Below are 14721 nucleotides of genomic sequence, written 5' to 3'. Positions count from 1 at the left end.
TAAGGGTTCTCCATAAATTTAAAAACATTTTGAACCTGGACTTTGAGCAGTTTAAGCTAGATAGCTGCACAGGACACACCACCTCTGCAAACCACATCATAATTTTTCCATATGCATGTGATGTCACTTGTTTTTTGCTGGATAGAACATAGATTTGTATAGACTTGTATGTTTGTATAGTATCAGTGAGGAGATCACACACAAGATGACCAGCCACTGATACGGCAACCTGCACATCAAGATCTGATCAACGACCAACCACATACCTAAACATGAGTCCCTACTGCATCTTCATCGTCTGTCTCGTTCTCTTCACCTTCTGCTCACTGGCTCAAACTGAATGTGCATCTTTTTTATTACTTCTTGATTTTTCTTTGGAAATGTCTGGATAAACAACTGCTAACAATTTAGCATATATTTATGAGGCATTTTCCAGATTATTAAAGGGGTCATGAACGGCATTTTTTGTTTCCTGAGGAACACTTATAATGTTAGTATGATTTTTACATAAAAATTGTCATCATTTAGAAATAAAAGGCTATTTTCTACCCTGATTTTAGCCCTCTGATTTGAACGCTTGTTGGAAGGGGTGTGTAAACGGCCACTGCTATGACTGTTAAGTCACTTGCTTGACACATCAACATCAATCAATTATTTTTGAGACACAGAACATCTGACTGTACATGCATCATCCATATCAGAAATCACTGATCGCAGATGAGGCATTAAAATGAACACGGTTACTTGCGTGTTGTGGTATTACTGTAAGGGTCCATATCTTACAGTAAAACTCTGTTTGCAAATCCTGCACCGAATCTGCGACTGATTTACCAAAGAATCCACAGTGAAATGTACTGAACAAACAAATAATGCCCAAACTGAAGCATCCACATAGCTGAAAATAAATAACCATCTTCCTGGCATTAGGATCATTTGGAAGGTAATAGTATTTTTAGTTTAGCCGCGATGATGTAAGTAGGCATTGATCTGATTCTGAGGAGGCGGTCTTTGTCACACTATGACTTCATAATAGGACAAATTCTGAAACAAGCCAACTTCTGAGCTTCATTTCAATAAAGCTGTTTTTGGACTAACAAGGAAGTTTTGAGTTCTGAAACTTGCAGGACCACTTACATGTCAAAATATCCAGGAAGTTAGATTTCTCAGTTCATGACCCCTTTAAATGTATCTGGGTTTAAACACAATGTTAATTACATTGCATTTTTCATCTGTATTTTTCCTATAGTCATCCAAGGTCTTGATAAGTGCTGCTTTTCTTTTTACAATGCAAAAAGCCCAGTAAAGCAGATTGAGAGTTATCATACTACACATCTTGAATGCCACAGGAGTGGTATCATGTAAGCATTTTTGTAATGTCTTAATTAGAATCATTTATAATTGTAAATCAGTTATGTAAAATCATTAACCATCTTCTCTTTGAATTTCAGTTTCATCACCAAAGCTCAAAGAGAGATCTGTGCTGACCCGACAGAGAGATGGGTTCAGAGACTGATGAACTTGGTGGACTTACGTGTATTACATCTTCACACCAAACCTGAGAGGTCAGTTGCCCTCTTTAAAGTGGACACAGAGACAAAGTAAACTGCTCGTTACAGTACATATATAATGCTTTTACATTTTTTAAAACAAAAAAATACTGGGTTACAGGTACCTTGTGAATGTCTGTAACTGACTGAGCAGAACATATGATCATATAATTTATTCAGAAATTCAAAAAAATCAAGCAAAAACTTAGATACAAATATTGGCAGGAGGTCTTAATATTATCTAAACCCTTGAAAAGCATTGTCAAAATGATAATTTTGTTTTTCCCTCCTAAAAGGAAAGCATCAGGGTCAGTCAGAACATCAGAAACTACACCACTCCACCAACCAGAGGAAACAACTCTAGTCCTCTTCAAAGAGTCACAAGACTGGTTAGATTTTCTCCTCTTTTATATTGTCTGTTTAACCTTAGGAAGTCTTCATATTATCTAAACCCTTAGCGGACATTATTAAAATAACATTGTTCTTCCCTCTTTAAAGGAAAGCATCAGAGTCAGTCAGAATGATAGAAACTACACCACTCCACCGGCTGGAGGAAATGTGTCTAGTCCACTTTGAAGAGTCACATGACTGGTTAGATTTTCTCCTCTTTTAAGTTGTCTGTTAACTCAGGAGGATTTTTTTTTATCATAGTCAACAATGTAAAAACCACAATGTAAAATGTTCTAATGAAAAAAACACAAACACTGGGCCAGTTATGTAATAAAATGTAATATCCCAGATGTAACAGGTATGTTGCATACTATTCAACTATTGCGTGAATGGCTACTGTATTTCTGTGTTTTTTGGTGAACACAGAAAAATGCAGATCCCAAATAGTGAGCATGCAAACACCAATAGAAATGTACTAAATCTAATAGTCGTCCAGTACAGTTATTAAATTCATTAAGATTACTTTATCAAAGAAGTTTCGCTAAAGTCTTCCAAGACAGAGAAATAATAGCTTTGATATGCGTGACATTGGAGCCACATCTGGAACATAATATACTGGAGAAAAAAACACTTAAAATACACTTAAAACAATTGCTTTATAAATACAAAAACAAGTCAATTACTGTATTATATATTATAAATGAGCTGTCTTTCATTTGTGTCATATAGATCCACTCACTTCTGCATGCGGCCAGGATGAGAATAACTACAGCATTTCTTATCTACAGTGTGTTGAGACATCAGGATCAAGGAAACCATGACATCTGTTAGTACTACTACATCAACAATCATCATAGATAAATTTATAATAAATTATATTATATCAATAATTATATAGTTTGTGTGTGGCACATACTGTAAATGCTACTTTAAGTATTGCTGTAGCTCAGACAGAAGAGAATTTCTAGAACTTAAAATTGTGCTCTCTAGCAAGACACTGCAGTACTGCACATTAGGATAGGAATCGTTGCACAATGTATTATGCAATACAGCACCATATATAGTACAATGCATTTGGCTTTTTAAATAAAAACAGGATGGGTATAGAGAAGATGAAATGTAGATGTAGATTAAGTAAATAAATGTATGCATAATACACAAGTGAAGAGGCCAACATGTCAAAGTGCATGCATGCTTAATTCAGGCATGTTGTTTGGTTTATAATGTCACTGCCCAGAATATGAAACTGTCTTTTTTCTTCTTTGTCTTGCATATATATTTCTAAATCCCCCCTCCCCTTTTTCAGAAAGGGTTTTCAGCATTTGCAGCCCAACTCAATGTGACATATTCTATGTATGTGTATTATTTAGGAAATACTACAAACTAAATCCAGCACTGTGCATCACACAAAGCAAAGATACGTTACTAAAAGGCTCTTTTGATTGATTGATGATAGCTAATTCAGTAGCACGCTGAGGCTGTCAGCAACATTTGTGAGGTTGATTGTTACTACTGTGTAAAACTGTGGGTGTTTGGCATGTTAACCCTCCCCCTTTATTTTGTCTTTTCTTCAGGAATTACTGGAAGTCTGATTGTTTTTTCATGAATCTCTCCTTGACTTCTATTCAATCAAATTCTATTTCTCAATCTTTACAGCCACACTACTAGAATTGTTCATTTAATGTTGACAATTACTATTTAAAGAAATGCCTTACCCTAAGATTTTTGCATGACTTTTTTATTTTACATGAAACATTCCATTCATGATTTTATTCATACTCTTCCCCGTTTTGCATGTCATATATTCCTTTAATTCCACAAGGTATTAATCATGTAATCATTCCTATTGAATGTCGTTTAATCTTTTCTCTCTTCTTCATTTCTTTTAGGTTTTGTTTCCTTTTCTTTCTTACATTTGTTTTACTCTTTTATGTTTGCCTGAAAATGTTTAGTGTTCAAGAATATACACATATATACACAAACGCATACAGTATTGTTCTGCAGGCTTATTCTTTCTTGTTTTTTTTTTCTTATTATTTTCAGTTTTCTTCGGGCCTTTATGAATTTTATATTTTATACCAAAGGGTTAAATAATAAAGAAGGTTGGTCAGCATGGTCCTGTTTGCCCCTGCTTTTAGATGCTGTAATAAAAGAAAAAAGAAAAAAAACATCTCTCTTGACAGCCTGTTATTTCAAAATTTCAACTTTTCATTTCAACACATAAATTGGGAATAATGTATTTTCTATATATTAAATGTTTTACCAGGACCCAAGTTTGAAATTGGCTTTAATTTGTTGTGATTAATTCAGTTGTAGTTTTCTTCAATTAAGATTATAAATTAGGTTTTGCCATTTTTGACCTATAAGCTTCAGTATTTGTTACAGAGCAACTGGAATGAGACATGTGCTTTTTATTTGTCTGTCACAGGGCTGCAAATTGAATATTTCATTCCAAAATAATCAGCAGCCAAGAGCTGAGCTGAGCAGAGCAGAAGACTGCAAGTAAGCGTCCAACTGAACCAGACAGCTTTGATGTAGCAGATAAGACAGGAGACCAGACAGGTGGTGGCAAGCACTGATGCCAGCCACTGTGTGTTTTCCATCGCAGATTGTGGACAAATGGATTTCAAATGTGTTGTATTCAGACTTGACAATCAAAATGCAAAAATGATTTCAGGATTAATTGGCCTATTCTTCATCCAGCATATATCTGCATTATGGTGATAAAACTGAAAATCGGCAAAAAAAAAATGTTTTTAAAAGTGGATAGTGGATCAGCTGGCTTTAAAAACAGACATTATGACAAAACTACTAACTATCACATTTTAAATACATAAACAGTTGTTTATTCTACAGCCTATGGTGGATAAAATCTAGCTGCAATATTTCGTGCATGCATCTCTACTCCCCCCTCCTCTTTTGCCTGAAGGGCCAAAGAAATATTAAAAATGAGATATGAAGTAATCATTAATATTAAGCCCACAGCCACTCTTGTCCCTTCAGATGGAAAGCTATAACATGTTGTCCTGATATTTGATATTTCTTTGGTCTCCTGGTTTCTAAAACCACAAGGAATACAAAATGCATGCATAAAGAAAAGCCAGAATGACTTTTTAGCATTTCACGTTACACTTTTACAGCTGACGTTATACAAGAAAGATTTGAAATTAACCACATCCGCCTAGAATACCCTGTTGCTAGGTGACCTGACAATAAAATGACTGACTTTGGGATGGTGGGGGTGGGGGGGGTCACCTTCATGAATATTGATAGCGAAATGTCTGACAAATGGTTCCTGTTTGTTAAGTTTAAGAATGGAGCATCTAAATCTCACTGGTGGAATTACTTCAGCCTCCAAAGACTGACATGATTTCATTGCACAAAGAGTGCATGTGTGTACTAAAAATGTCAAAACAGCCTGAACTGAAATCGATTGTCTGTTTTCATTTGGCTGTTTTTCCCAAGGGCAAGGAAATAAAGCAGGAACACGTATCTGCAGTGCAGGCTATACATTAGCTCATGCACCTCACAACCCTTCAGACTTCTTTATACTTCAGCGCTTGGGTTGTCATGAACACCCTGATATAATTATACTGCAAATAAAAGAGTCTTAGCAGCACATTTAAATGAATCCCGTCAGGGTAAAAATAATGAAAAAGTCCTTTCACTTTGGAGAAGCTTATTTCTGAGGTCTATATATGCGTGATTTGGAGATGAAATCTAGAGAATAAGTAAAAATAAGTTTAATAAGTAAGAGATTTTGTTTGCTAGAAATGTTCTGGAATATACTCTTAAAAAAGGTTCTTTATTGGCATCTATGGTTCCATACAGAACCTGTAGCATCCATGGAAGCTTTCTATTGCACAAAAGGTTCTTTATAATAGAAAAAGGCATATAAGAACTGTCCACTGAATGGTTCTTTGTAGAACCCAAATGATACTTTGGAAATTGAAATATCATTTTCAGGTCTGTGCTCAAAAAGTGGTACTGCATACATATAATTTAGTACCCATAAAATATGTATAAAATGTAAAAAAAAAAAAAATGCATTTTTAAAAATGCAAAGTGAAAATAAATAATATATTTTTTACTCTATAAGATGAAATTCTTCAGTATTTACATTCTGATAAAAAAGAGTTTCATGCTCAGAGGTAAATTCACAAGAGATTGCCTGTGGTTTTTCAACAAAACCTGGGACTTACTCACTAACCACACAGAATCCAGTTTAACCAAATGCAAAAAAAGAAAGAAAAAAAAGATTATGTCAGCAGTCAAATGATAGTTAAGCACACTTTCTAAATGTTAAAGCGCTATTTATTTTAGGTGTCTGGATTGCTAGGTATAGCCCCAGTAGAGTATGCCAGATCACGGGAAGTCTGCTGCATTCAAAACTCCTTCAAAACCGGCCTGCAAGATGAGAATATTAAATAAAAAATCAATCTATAAAATATAGTGCATTAATTTCATTGAAATAAAAAAGTCTTTTTTTATTTTTAACCACCATGCGAGGAGCACTAGATGGTTAAATTGATCAAAATATCCTTATTATATCAATCATATTGTTTGATAATTTTCTCACTTTTCCCATGATAAGTATGTGCATCTTCAAATAATGGCACAAGAAGAAAAATCTACTGTAATAATTATGCAGACTGCAGGTCTGCAGGCTGGGAAATGGCAAGTGTTCTGAGTATGTGCCAGGGCTGCAGACCCACAGCTGTTAACAGACCCAGATGGTTTTGATTTGCAGCTTGGTTCATTGTGACAACTCTGGCTTTGGATGGCCTTTTGAGTCAAGGTGCAACACAGCATTTTCAAAGACTGTCAGTGACAGGCTATGGCTCACCAAAGAGTATCCTTCTGGATAAACAGTAGGTGAATTTTCCCAGAGGAGCAGGGAGACTGTGGTATAAAGGGAAAATAAAATAAACAGGACAAAAATTAAACACAATTAATATTTTTTTTAATGATCTAATAATTGTCTCATTTTTCTGTTCAAGAGTAACCAGCAGATAAAGTTTCAGAAGGAGGTGTCTATGTTTGCCTTTCTTGAGCTCGCTGTTCTCAATGGGCTCCAATATATTGCATGAAAGTGAGATTTGAAATTTGACTATATTCTATATTTACTGATTGTTGTAGCCTACAGTATTGTTAAGCAATATAAAACATTCAAAAATCCATAGAAATTTAAAGATATAAAGAAATGATAATTGAACTTTAAAGTAATGTGGGTTGAATTAATTTCTTTTTTTGTGTGAACGAAAATCCTTTTAACTACTGTTTTACAGCGTTTGAAGACACTGAGCATCAGTTTACTGGATATCAGTAATATTTCAAACAATCGGGATAATCCAGTTATAACCTGTCGCTTAGGTCAGTTAAAGTCACCACTGTGACTTTAAATCCATTGCGTAACGATCTACAGTACTATCGCTCACTGACACAGTAGTAAGTGTGACGCCTACCGTTCACTGCGCGCACTCATTTCAACATAAAGCTGACGCTCGCTCTGAAGCTGCGCCTGATAGTATCCAGTACAAACCAAAACAAGGATTTCAAGCTTTGCAAGTAGTTTTAAAAATCGGGAAATGGACCAGAAAGACACAGAAATGAACGAAAAAGGAGTTTCTTCTTCTACCAGCGGAGTTGTTGTTCAAGTCAGGGAGAAGAAAGGAGCTTTACGCGCTGCCATCCCGTATATGCCTTTCCCAGTAGCTGTCATCTGCCTGTTTCTCAACACATTTGTGCCCGGACTGGGTGAGTACGACGAGGCGATTCGCTCATTTACACACAACCACCTGACCTGCGAGAAATACTGTACTTACACCCGAAATAAACGACATTCCATCAACAAGTTCTTTCAGTGCGCGCTTTAAGTCATTTCAATTTGCTTTGAATAGGCTATACTTATACACTCTAAAAAATGCTGGGTTAAATACAACCCAGTGCTGGGTAAAATAGGGACAAACCCAGCAATTGGGCTGTTTTGACCCAGCGGGTGGGTTAAATGTTTAACCCAACCTTCTGGGTAGTAACCCAACCGCTGGGTCAAAACAACCCAATTGCTGGGTTTGTCCCTGTTTTACCCAGCACTGGGTTGTATTTAACCCAGCATTTTTTAGAGTACAGTTTAAATATATCTGTACTACACGTTTGCAATTATTGTTTATAGGCTACTTTGCAATTGCGATTTGAATGTCTAAATACTTCAGTTAACGCTTATTGTATGTGTTCATTAATTTAATTCATTCATGCATTCCTTAATACGTTTTTATTATGTTTTTAGTGATATTTTTGCATATGGGTCAATGACGTGGCGTTCATTTTTTGTACGTGTCTATTAGCCTACTTAACACAGCAAAACAGAAAAATGCAGTTCATACAGACAAATGGATCCACCTACTGTACAATGAACATGTTTTCAATTTCTGAATTAAAATCAATTTTTATGTGTTTGTGGGGCATGAAGTCAAACGTGGGTGGTACAATGAAGAAAAAGTCTCAACAAAAGGCTGAAAATCTCAACAAGATGACCCTTGAGTAGGTTGGCTAACCTTGTGTTATTATTGCTTCGGAAAATAAATATTGAATACATTTTGTTTGTATAAAAGTGGTACAAGCAACATGTAGAAAGCCATGTTGTTGTCGTGTGACAAAAACATAAACAGGAAATGCTATCTTGATTAGTTCAAGTTGTCATATGGTAAAACCCAAAGTAAATGATATAATATTTTGGCTTGTGATTTAAAAATGCATGATATTTGTGAAAATAATGATTAATATGCTTACACTGTAGTCAAAGTATAAGAGGTATATGTTGTTACTTCATGGTCATTTTTGTTAGAAATTATTTTTCAATATGAATTAAAAGATGATATTTCTAACAGCCAGGCACATGTGTTTTAATATAGATTATTTTTATGATCATGAACAACATTATTTCTTATTGAGCCATAAAGCACCAAACCGCACTTGGAGTATCTGGTCACGAACAGGATCAGATCGTGTTTCTCGCTGACAATTAGGTCAAGATTCAATACGAGCTGTTTTTATTTCATGTCCAATTTTCGAAGTGTGGTAACAGATCCATCACGTGCATCCGAGAGCATAACAGAACAGATAATCAAGATGATCATAAATAATTGCATCCACCCCATTAGCCTGATTGATAACTTGACCTTTTCTCCTTCCTAGCCGGTCCGTTCATCCATCTCGATATTGTCATTTCCAACTTGATTCTCAATCATGTTAGTTCGGTCTAAGTAATTGCTAATCTCTGGTATCTGGTGATGTGTGTGATCAGTTTTTGCGAGCATCTTCTTTCATCCAACACGCCTCTTTTCTTAATTGCCAATAGATTGTGCCATGATGTCAGTCTTCAAAGACCAGATGGGTTGTTTTATTTTCTCTTTAAAAATTCTAGTACCACTGCATTAGACACATTTAAAGCATCACTTTGTAGCTTTCAAAGTATAAAAGCACACATGGCAGAAGAATATTGATCTCCCTTATGTCTAATAAGGCTGGGAAGCATGACCTCAGAGAATGTCTTTGAAAAATGCTAGTAATAGTAACAAAAGGATCATACTCCTGGTTATTTTGCACCAAAGTCTTTCAATACAAAAGCATTGTGCTGAAACTTTACCCGGAACACTACTAATATGCGCCAAGTGAATTGCCTTGATAGGTGAGCTGATACCTTGTGGCTCCCTCCCTCATCTTTTATGGATAATGCAGTACATCAGATATCAATTCTTTTTAACCCCACAGTTATGGATACTTGCACCTTTTTGTTAACGGGAATTGACACAGATTTTACAAATTGATTTGATTTCAATTCACAAGCTTCTCTACTTGATTCAGATTTCAGTATATTTATTCAATTTATTGAGTTGTGTACAAATATTTAAAGTTTAAATAAGGCATTTTTTAAATCAGTTTTTCATATTTTCTACTCCAATTCGTTGTTAAAATCTAAACATTTAAACTGTGGTCGTCCTATGACAAATTTATTAAAACTTGCAATAAATGAGATGCCAATAACAGGTTAGTGTATTGAGTGTCTTCTCTGAGGTAAATGTAACGTGACGCATTGTTTACGAACTGTTTTTTTGACTACTTTTTGCATTTGAAACACAAAATGAGTGAATACACGAGGCATGATACATTTCAGTAAGTTGTATTGTTTTTTTAACATACCTTCTGATGTTCATTCATGATTATTTTATACTATAACTAGTAGTATAAACCTTAAACTGAGGCGTTAAATCACGTCACATTAAATTGATATTGGTTCTTCAAAATTATAATCAATTAAAGGTGCAGTAAGCAATTTCTGAGAAACGCTTTTGAAAGTGAATCAGACCAAGCGCCAAAACACACTTTTAGCCAATCACCAGGAAGTACATGGCATGTTTGTGAATTTGGGGGCGGACCTATCAAGACATGATCCTTTTAAGTAGGGGCGTGCTTGTTTTGTTGATTTCAAATAACAATAGCGTTTTCTTAGAAATCACTTACTACACATTTAAAAACTGGTAATCGATATTGTCAAGCCAGCCCTACTTTTAGCAGGGCATGGGAAATATGCGGCTCTTCTATGGCATCTTTGCCCAGACTTATGCATCCGGGACATTTGCAGTGCTTGGAATCCATCTCTGACAGTTGCAGTTAGATTGAACATACAGTAATCAACCCGGTGACCGCATCACTCAGCCACCTGTGGCCCTCTGGTGTTTATGTCAATATTGGTTTCATCCATCAGGATACCCCCATTGGACCCGTGCCTCAAGTCATCTAATCTTGCAGTCCACTTCAGCATAGCCTTTCCTCCTCAAGTTTCGGCCAGTCCCTCTGGAGTCTGGAGGACATGGAGTGCTTTTGGAGGACGCAAGCATTCAGTATGAATCTGTGCATATGCTGTATAAATACTTACAGAACGAACATGCATTCTACAGGCAGTAATGTGCCTGTCTCGTATCATCTGTGCACGTGGGCATGGTTTACTGAGCTCCTGTCTGCTGCACAGTTGCTCATACATAAACTAGAGTGGAATATTATGACAAGAGAGCCCATGTTTGGATGACGATGATACAAGGGAAAATGCCAAGAGCCAAATGGGGCTCTCTTGAGCACACTGTCTGCGCTTGGGTCGTCAGAGACCATCACTCTAGTTAGTGAGTCATGCTTGACAACCTGCTCTCCTCACCTTTAATTGCCGATACTTTGCAGGGCATGTGTTGGGTGCCAGATGAGTTTAGATTCAAATGATCAAATCATGCTAATTTACATGTGCACAAATTGAGGATCTTATTAAAAGATTTCATGTCCAAACAATGACAGAGCTGTGCATCTGGGTTATTGCTTATGCAGCGATGTTGCATTAAACAGTTCTTTGACGCTAATAATGCAATACTTTTAAATAAGTTGCTTCAGACACTGTGACTAAATCAAGCTAAAAATGTAAATTTTACATAAATTAAAAAAACTAGAAATTTTACCTAAAACAGCAAAGTTTGTCAGGGCCAACTTTAAATTGTGCATGGATGGATGGATAGATATTTTATCATATTTAATAAATGATCTTTTGTCGACCAGGGTGGAAAAACAGTTCATTTCCCATAATGCATTACCTGTGCTGAATCTCTGTAAACTGCAATTTAGTAAATCCCTCTGGTTTTAAACTATTTTTCCTATCCAACACTGCAGATTTAAAATTAAATTGTGACATTGAACTCCTGACTGGCATTTTTTAACACTTTTTTTTTTCTTATGTGTTCAGCCATTCTGAAAATCTGTGGCATCAAAATTATTTTGACAGTTGGATTCACAGCTGTTTAATTTTAGGCTTGCATGCTCAGTTGCACCATTTGTTCAGGCATACTAGAAAAATCTTGTTTTAATTCAGGCTTTGTGTGGCCAAATATGTAGCCTTTTCAAAAATATATTTGGTTTAGATGTAATCAGATATGGATAGAATTTCATCCAAAAAAAGGAGTTTCTCAAGGTCTAAAAGAAGGAAAACTGTTGACTTCTCATCTTGACCTGATCTGAATCTAAATGGGAAGTCTTTTCACATGGGAAAAAAAAAATAAAATTTGTGGTGAGCATGTAGATTTCTGGCATTTAATACATCCCAAGGAAGGATAATAAAGTGCTAAAAGCTTTCCAAAAATAGAGGGAAATATATAGTGAATATCATACAAAACCCTTGTTTGAAACAGACTGTACTTTAAGCCTAAAATTAGAGTATCATTTAAAATGTGAGGGTTGAAGTGCAAAGAAAAGACAAAGGTCCACCACTTCAGATGCATTTAGCTTCAGAAACACAGTTTTATGAAAATGCTAAAACTGAATGTCCTGAATAATTTATTCTAGAATAATGGGTTTTTTTTTTTTTTTTTGGCTTTAATTTTCCCATTTCCACAAGATATTTTTACCTAACCAGGAATGTACAGTAAATCTCATTAACCAGTCTTTTCAGTGATAACCCTGCTGACAAAACAGTGTAAAACTGGTTTCCTGGTCTTCTACTGGTTTAGCTGGTTGGCCAGCTGGTTTAGGTGCAGACCACCTTAGGCTGGTTTAAACTATTTTCTCAGCAGGACAATTTGAGAGATTTGTGTTGCTCATGCCGATGCTATCCCAACACTATTTGAACTGAACCTATCGCTCTAGCCCTGGTGCTCTTCTAGTTTCCATGACAGCAGATATGCTAGCAGAAGCCTGCCTGCCTGTCTCCTCTAAGATTGAAAGAGGTAGATAAGCCAGCAAATGAATTCATTCCAAGGGGGTCCTTCAAAGTGCACTTAAACGGGCAAAAAAATTAAGTATGGTTATCGTTTTAGATTGCATTACTTCTTTTAGAACTTTAATAATATGTTAAAAGCTTCTTGTAAGCGTTTCATAAAGCAAACAGAATTACAGAGGAAAAACAGACATGCAGAGGAGCCTGTGACTGTCAGGTAGAGGACTCTTCTATGTGACCTTAACTCTCTTGTGGATTCAAGCTAAAAATAAACTGACTGCAGAGGTCAACTGTGTAGTGGTGCTCTAATTTCGTATTTTACTTTACTCTTTTCATTGTGTTAACATTCAAAGCTTTGCGATGCAAATTTAAGATGAGTCTGAAATCAAATGTTTTTAAGTATGAATTTCCTCTCAGCCTTTGATGAAGTATGTTACATGGGTATGCAGGTGTAAACTATAGAAATATTCACTAGCTTAGAGTTGTACTTTGACCTTATTTTTTTGTAACAGACATAACAGACCTCAGGTCTTTAATTTAGACACAACAACTTTCCAATTTTCTTTCTACCTACAACACCTAAATGTTTGCAGTCAGTAAGTTTTTTTTTATTTTTAATGTATGCTTTTATTCAGCAAGGATGTATTACATTGATTAAAAAACATTTATAATGATTCAAAAATATTATCACTTACCATCACTTGGATAAATAACATTTTTAAATAAATTAAAATAGAAAACACTTTTAAATTGTAATAATTTTTCACCATATAACTGTTTTTTTTTCTAAACAAGTAAAGCATTCTTGATAACCATAAGATATTCTTTCAAATACATAAAAAATGTGACAGACCCCAAACTTTTGAATGGTAGCCTGGCTCTTAGTTCAGTTCTCTGTCACCATGATACTTCATATGCGGATATACAGGTAATGCTTATTTGACATATTGCTGTTTGCATGCATTATAGTAGGGAAGTATGTGCATATTTGGACAATGTTAGATTTGAACTAGACAGCCAGACGCAAAAAACCTTCCCAGTTTTGTGTAAAATATGCATCAGATAGTCAGTGAATGGACTGTAGGTGGTCGGTGGACATGTCTTATAAGGCTTAGACCCAACATAAAAAAGGAAAGGAAGAAAAACAAATAGGAAACTAATGTCTCTCGGAAGTGCAGTGAAAGAAACTACAGGACATCTCAGACCAAAATATGAGATTTCTTTTATTAAATTGCAGCTGATGGATTCAGTTCAGTTACAATATTATACATGATTACCAGAATGAGGGCACAGTTGGTGTTTTTGTGACAATAGTTTGCTTAGAGAGCAGAAAAATGGCTTTAAGCACAACATTTTTGGCAGCAGATAGAAGACCACTGAGCGCTGTAACTTACAATTTTATACAGACGGTCTCTTTACTCACAAAATGAGATGAATGGGATAACATCATTCAGAGACTGTTATTGGTGTCATTTTTAATACAGCTGCGCTGTGGCAGTCAGTAGAGACACCCGATAACAAATTACACTGATGCTCTTGCTTCAGATTACATAAGATTTGCAGTGTGATTAATGACCGAGACTATATTAGCAATAAACAGCAAACTCAGTGAACAGAAAAAACTGATTGTAAGATTTGGCAATAAAGCACAAGTTGATCTCAAAGTTTAACTTTTGGGGTAATGAAAATGACTCAAGTTGTTCCCCTTATGGGGTTTTCATATCACAAATTGTTCTAGCATGCTGTCTCATTTCTGATCTTCTCAAGGCCTAGTCACTCCAAGTAAAATTGTCCCTTAAAGGGGTCATATGATGCGATTTCAATTTTTTAGCCCAGCCTCAGCTCACTCTATCCCGGCCTCAGCGCACGCTAACCCGGGGCTTCCCCTCACGCTAAGAGGTAAACTACTTTGTTTGGTCTTCCAAAAGAGGACACGACTACAAATCAGTGGTTAAGTTGTATTAACAACACTGTTCCAGAACACTTCAACCCAAATATTCAGATGTGTGCAGCACATTTTATGGAGGACCGTTTCCT

The 14721-nt window shown here is 35.7% G+C and overlaps 2 protein-coding genes across 2 annotated transcripts in view; both read left to right on the top strand.

Moving 5' to 3' along the window:
• The first annotated feature begins 272 nt into the window (after nt 1-272).
• Nucleotides 273-2768, top strand: LOC107676235 (C-C motif chemokine 13-like). Its single transcript, XM_016470738.1, has 6 exons — nt 273-342; nt 1247-1358; nt 1449-1562; nt 1844-1936; nt 2046-2138; nt 2667-2768. Coding segments are annotated over exons 1-6 (483 nt in total). The 3' UTR covers nt 2668-2768.
• Nucleotides 2769-7402: 4634 nt separating this feature from the next.
• The window catches only part of LOC107676224 (protein stum homolog), a 12880-nt gene continuing 5561 nt past the window's right edge, over nt 7403-14721 (top strand). The window contains exon 1 of the mRNA XM_016470727.1: nt 7403-7694. Coding sequence (XP_016326213.1) covers nt 7526-7694 — 169 coding nt within the window. The 5' untranslated portion in view covers nt 7403-7525. The remainder of the gene's footprint in view (nt 7695-14721) is intronic.

The sequence above is a fragment of the Sinocyclocheilus anshuiensis genome, unplaced genomic scaffold (assembly GCF_001515605.1).
Source record: "Sinocyclocheilus anshuiensis isolate Anshui unplaced genomic scaffold, SAMN03320099.WGS_v1.1 scaffold2322, whole genome shotgun sequence".
NCBI lineage: Eukaryota > Metazoa > Chordata > Actinopteri > Cypriniformes > Cyprinidae > Sinocyclocheilus > Sinocyclocheilus anshuiensis.
Note: the sequence above shows the minus strand (reverse complement) of the source record. Positions and strands in the feature narration are given on the sequence as shown.

What these genes read in the sequence shown, in the direction of transcription:
- LOC107676235 (XM_016470738.1), top strand. Translation starts at nt 273, where the DNA reads ATGAGTCCCTACTGCATCTTCATCGTCTGTCTCGTTCTCTTCACCTTC. An exon ending in TGCCACAGGAGTGGTATCAT is followed by an intron (nt 1,359 to 1,448) that starts GTAAGCATTTTT and finishes TTTGAATTTCAG; the next exon opens with TTTCATCACCAAAGCTCAAA. An exon ending in TTCAAAGAGTCACAAGACTG is followed by an intron (nt 1,937 to 2,045) that starts GTTAGATTTTCT and finishes CCCTCTTTAAAG; the next exon opens with GAAAGCATCAGAGTCAGTCA.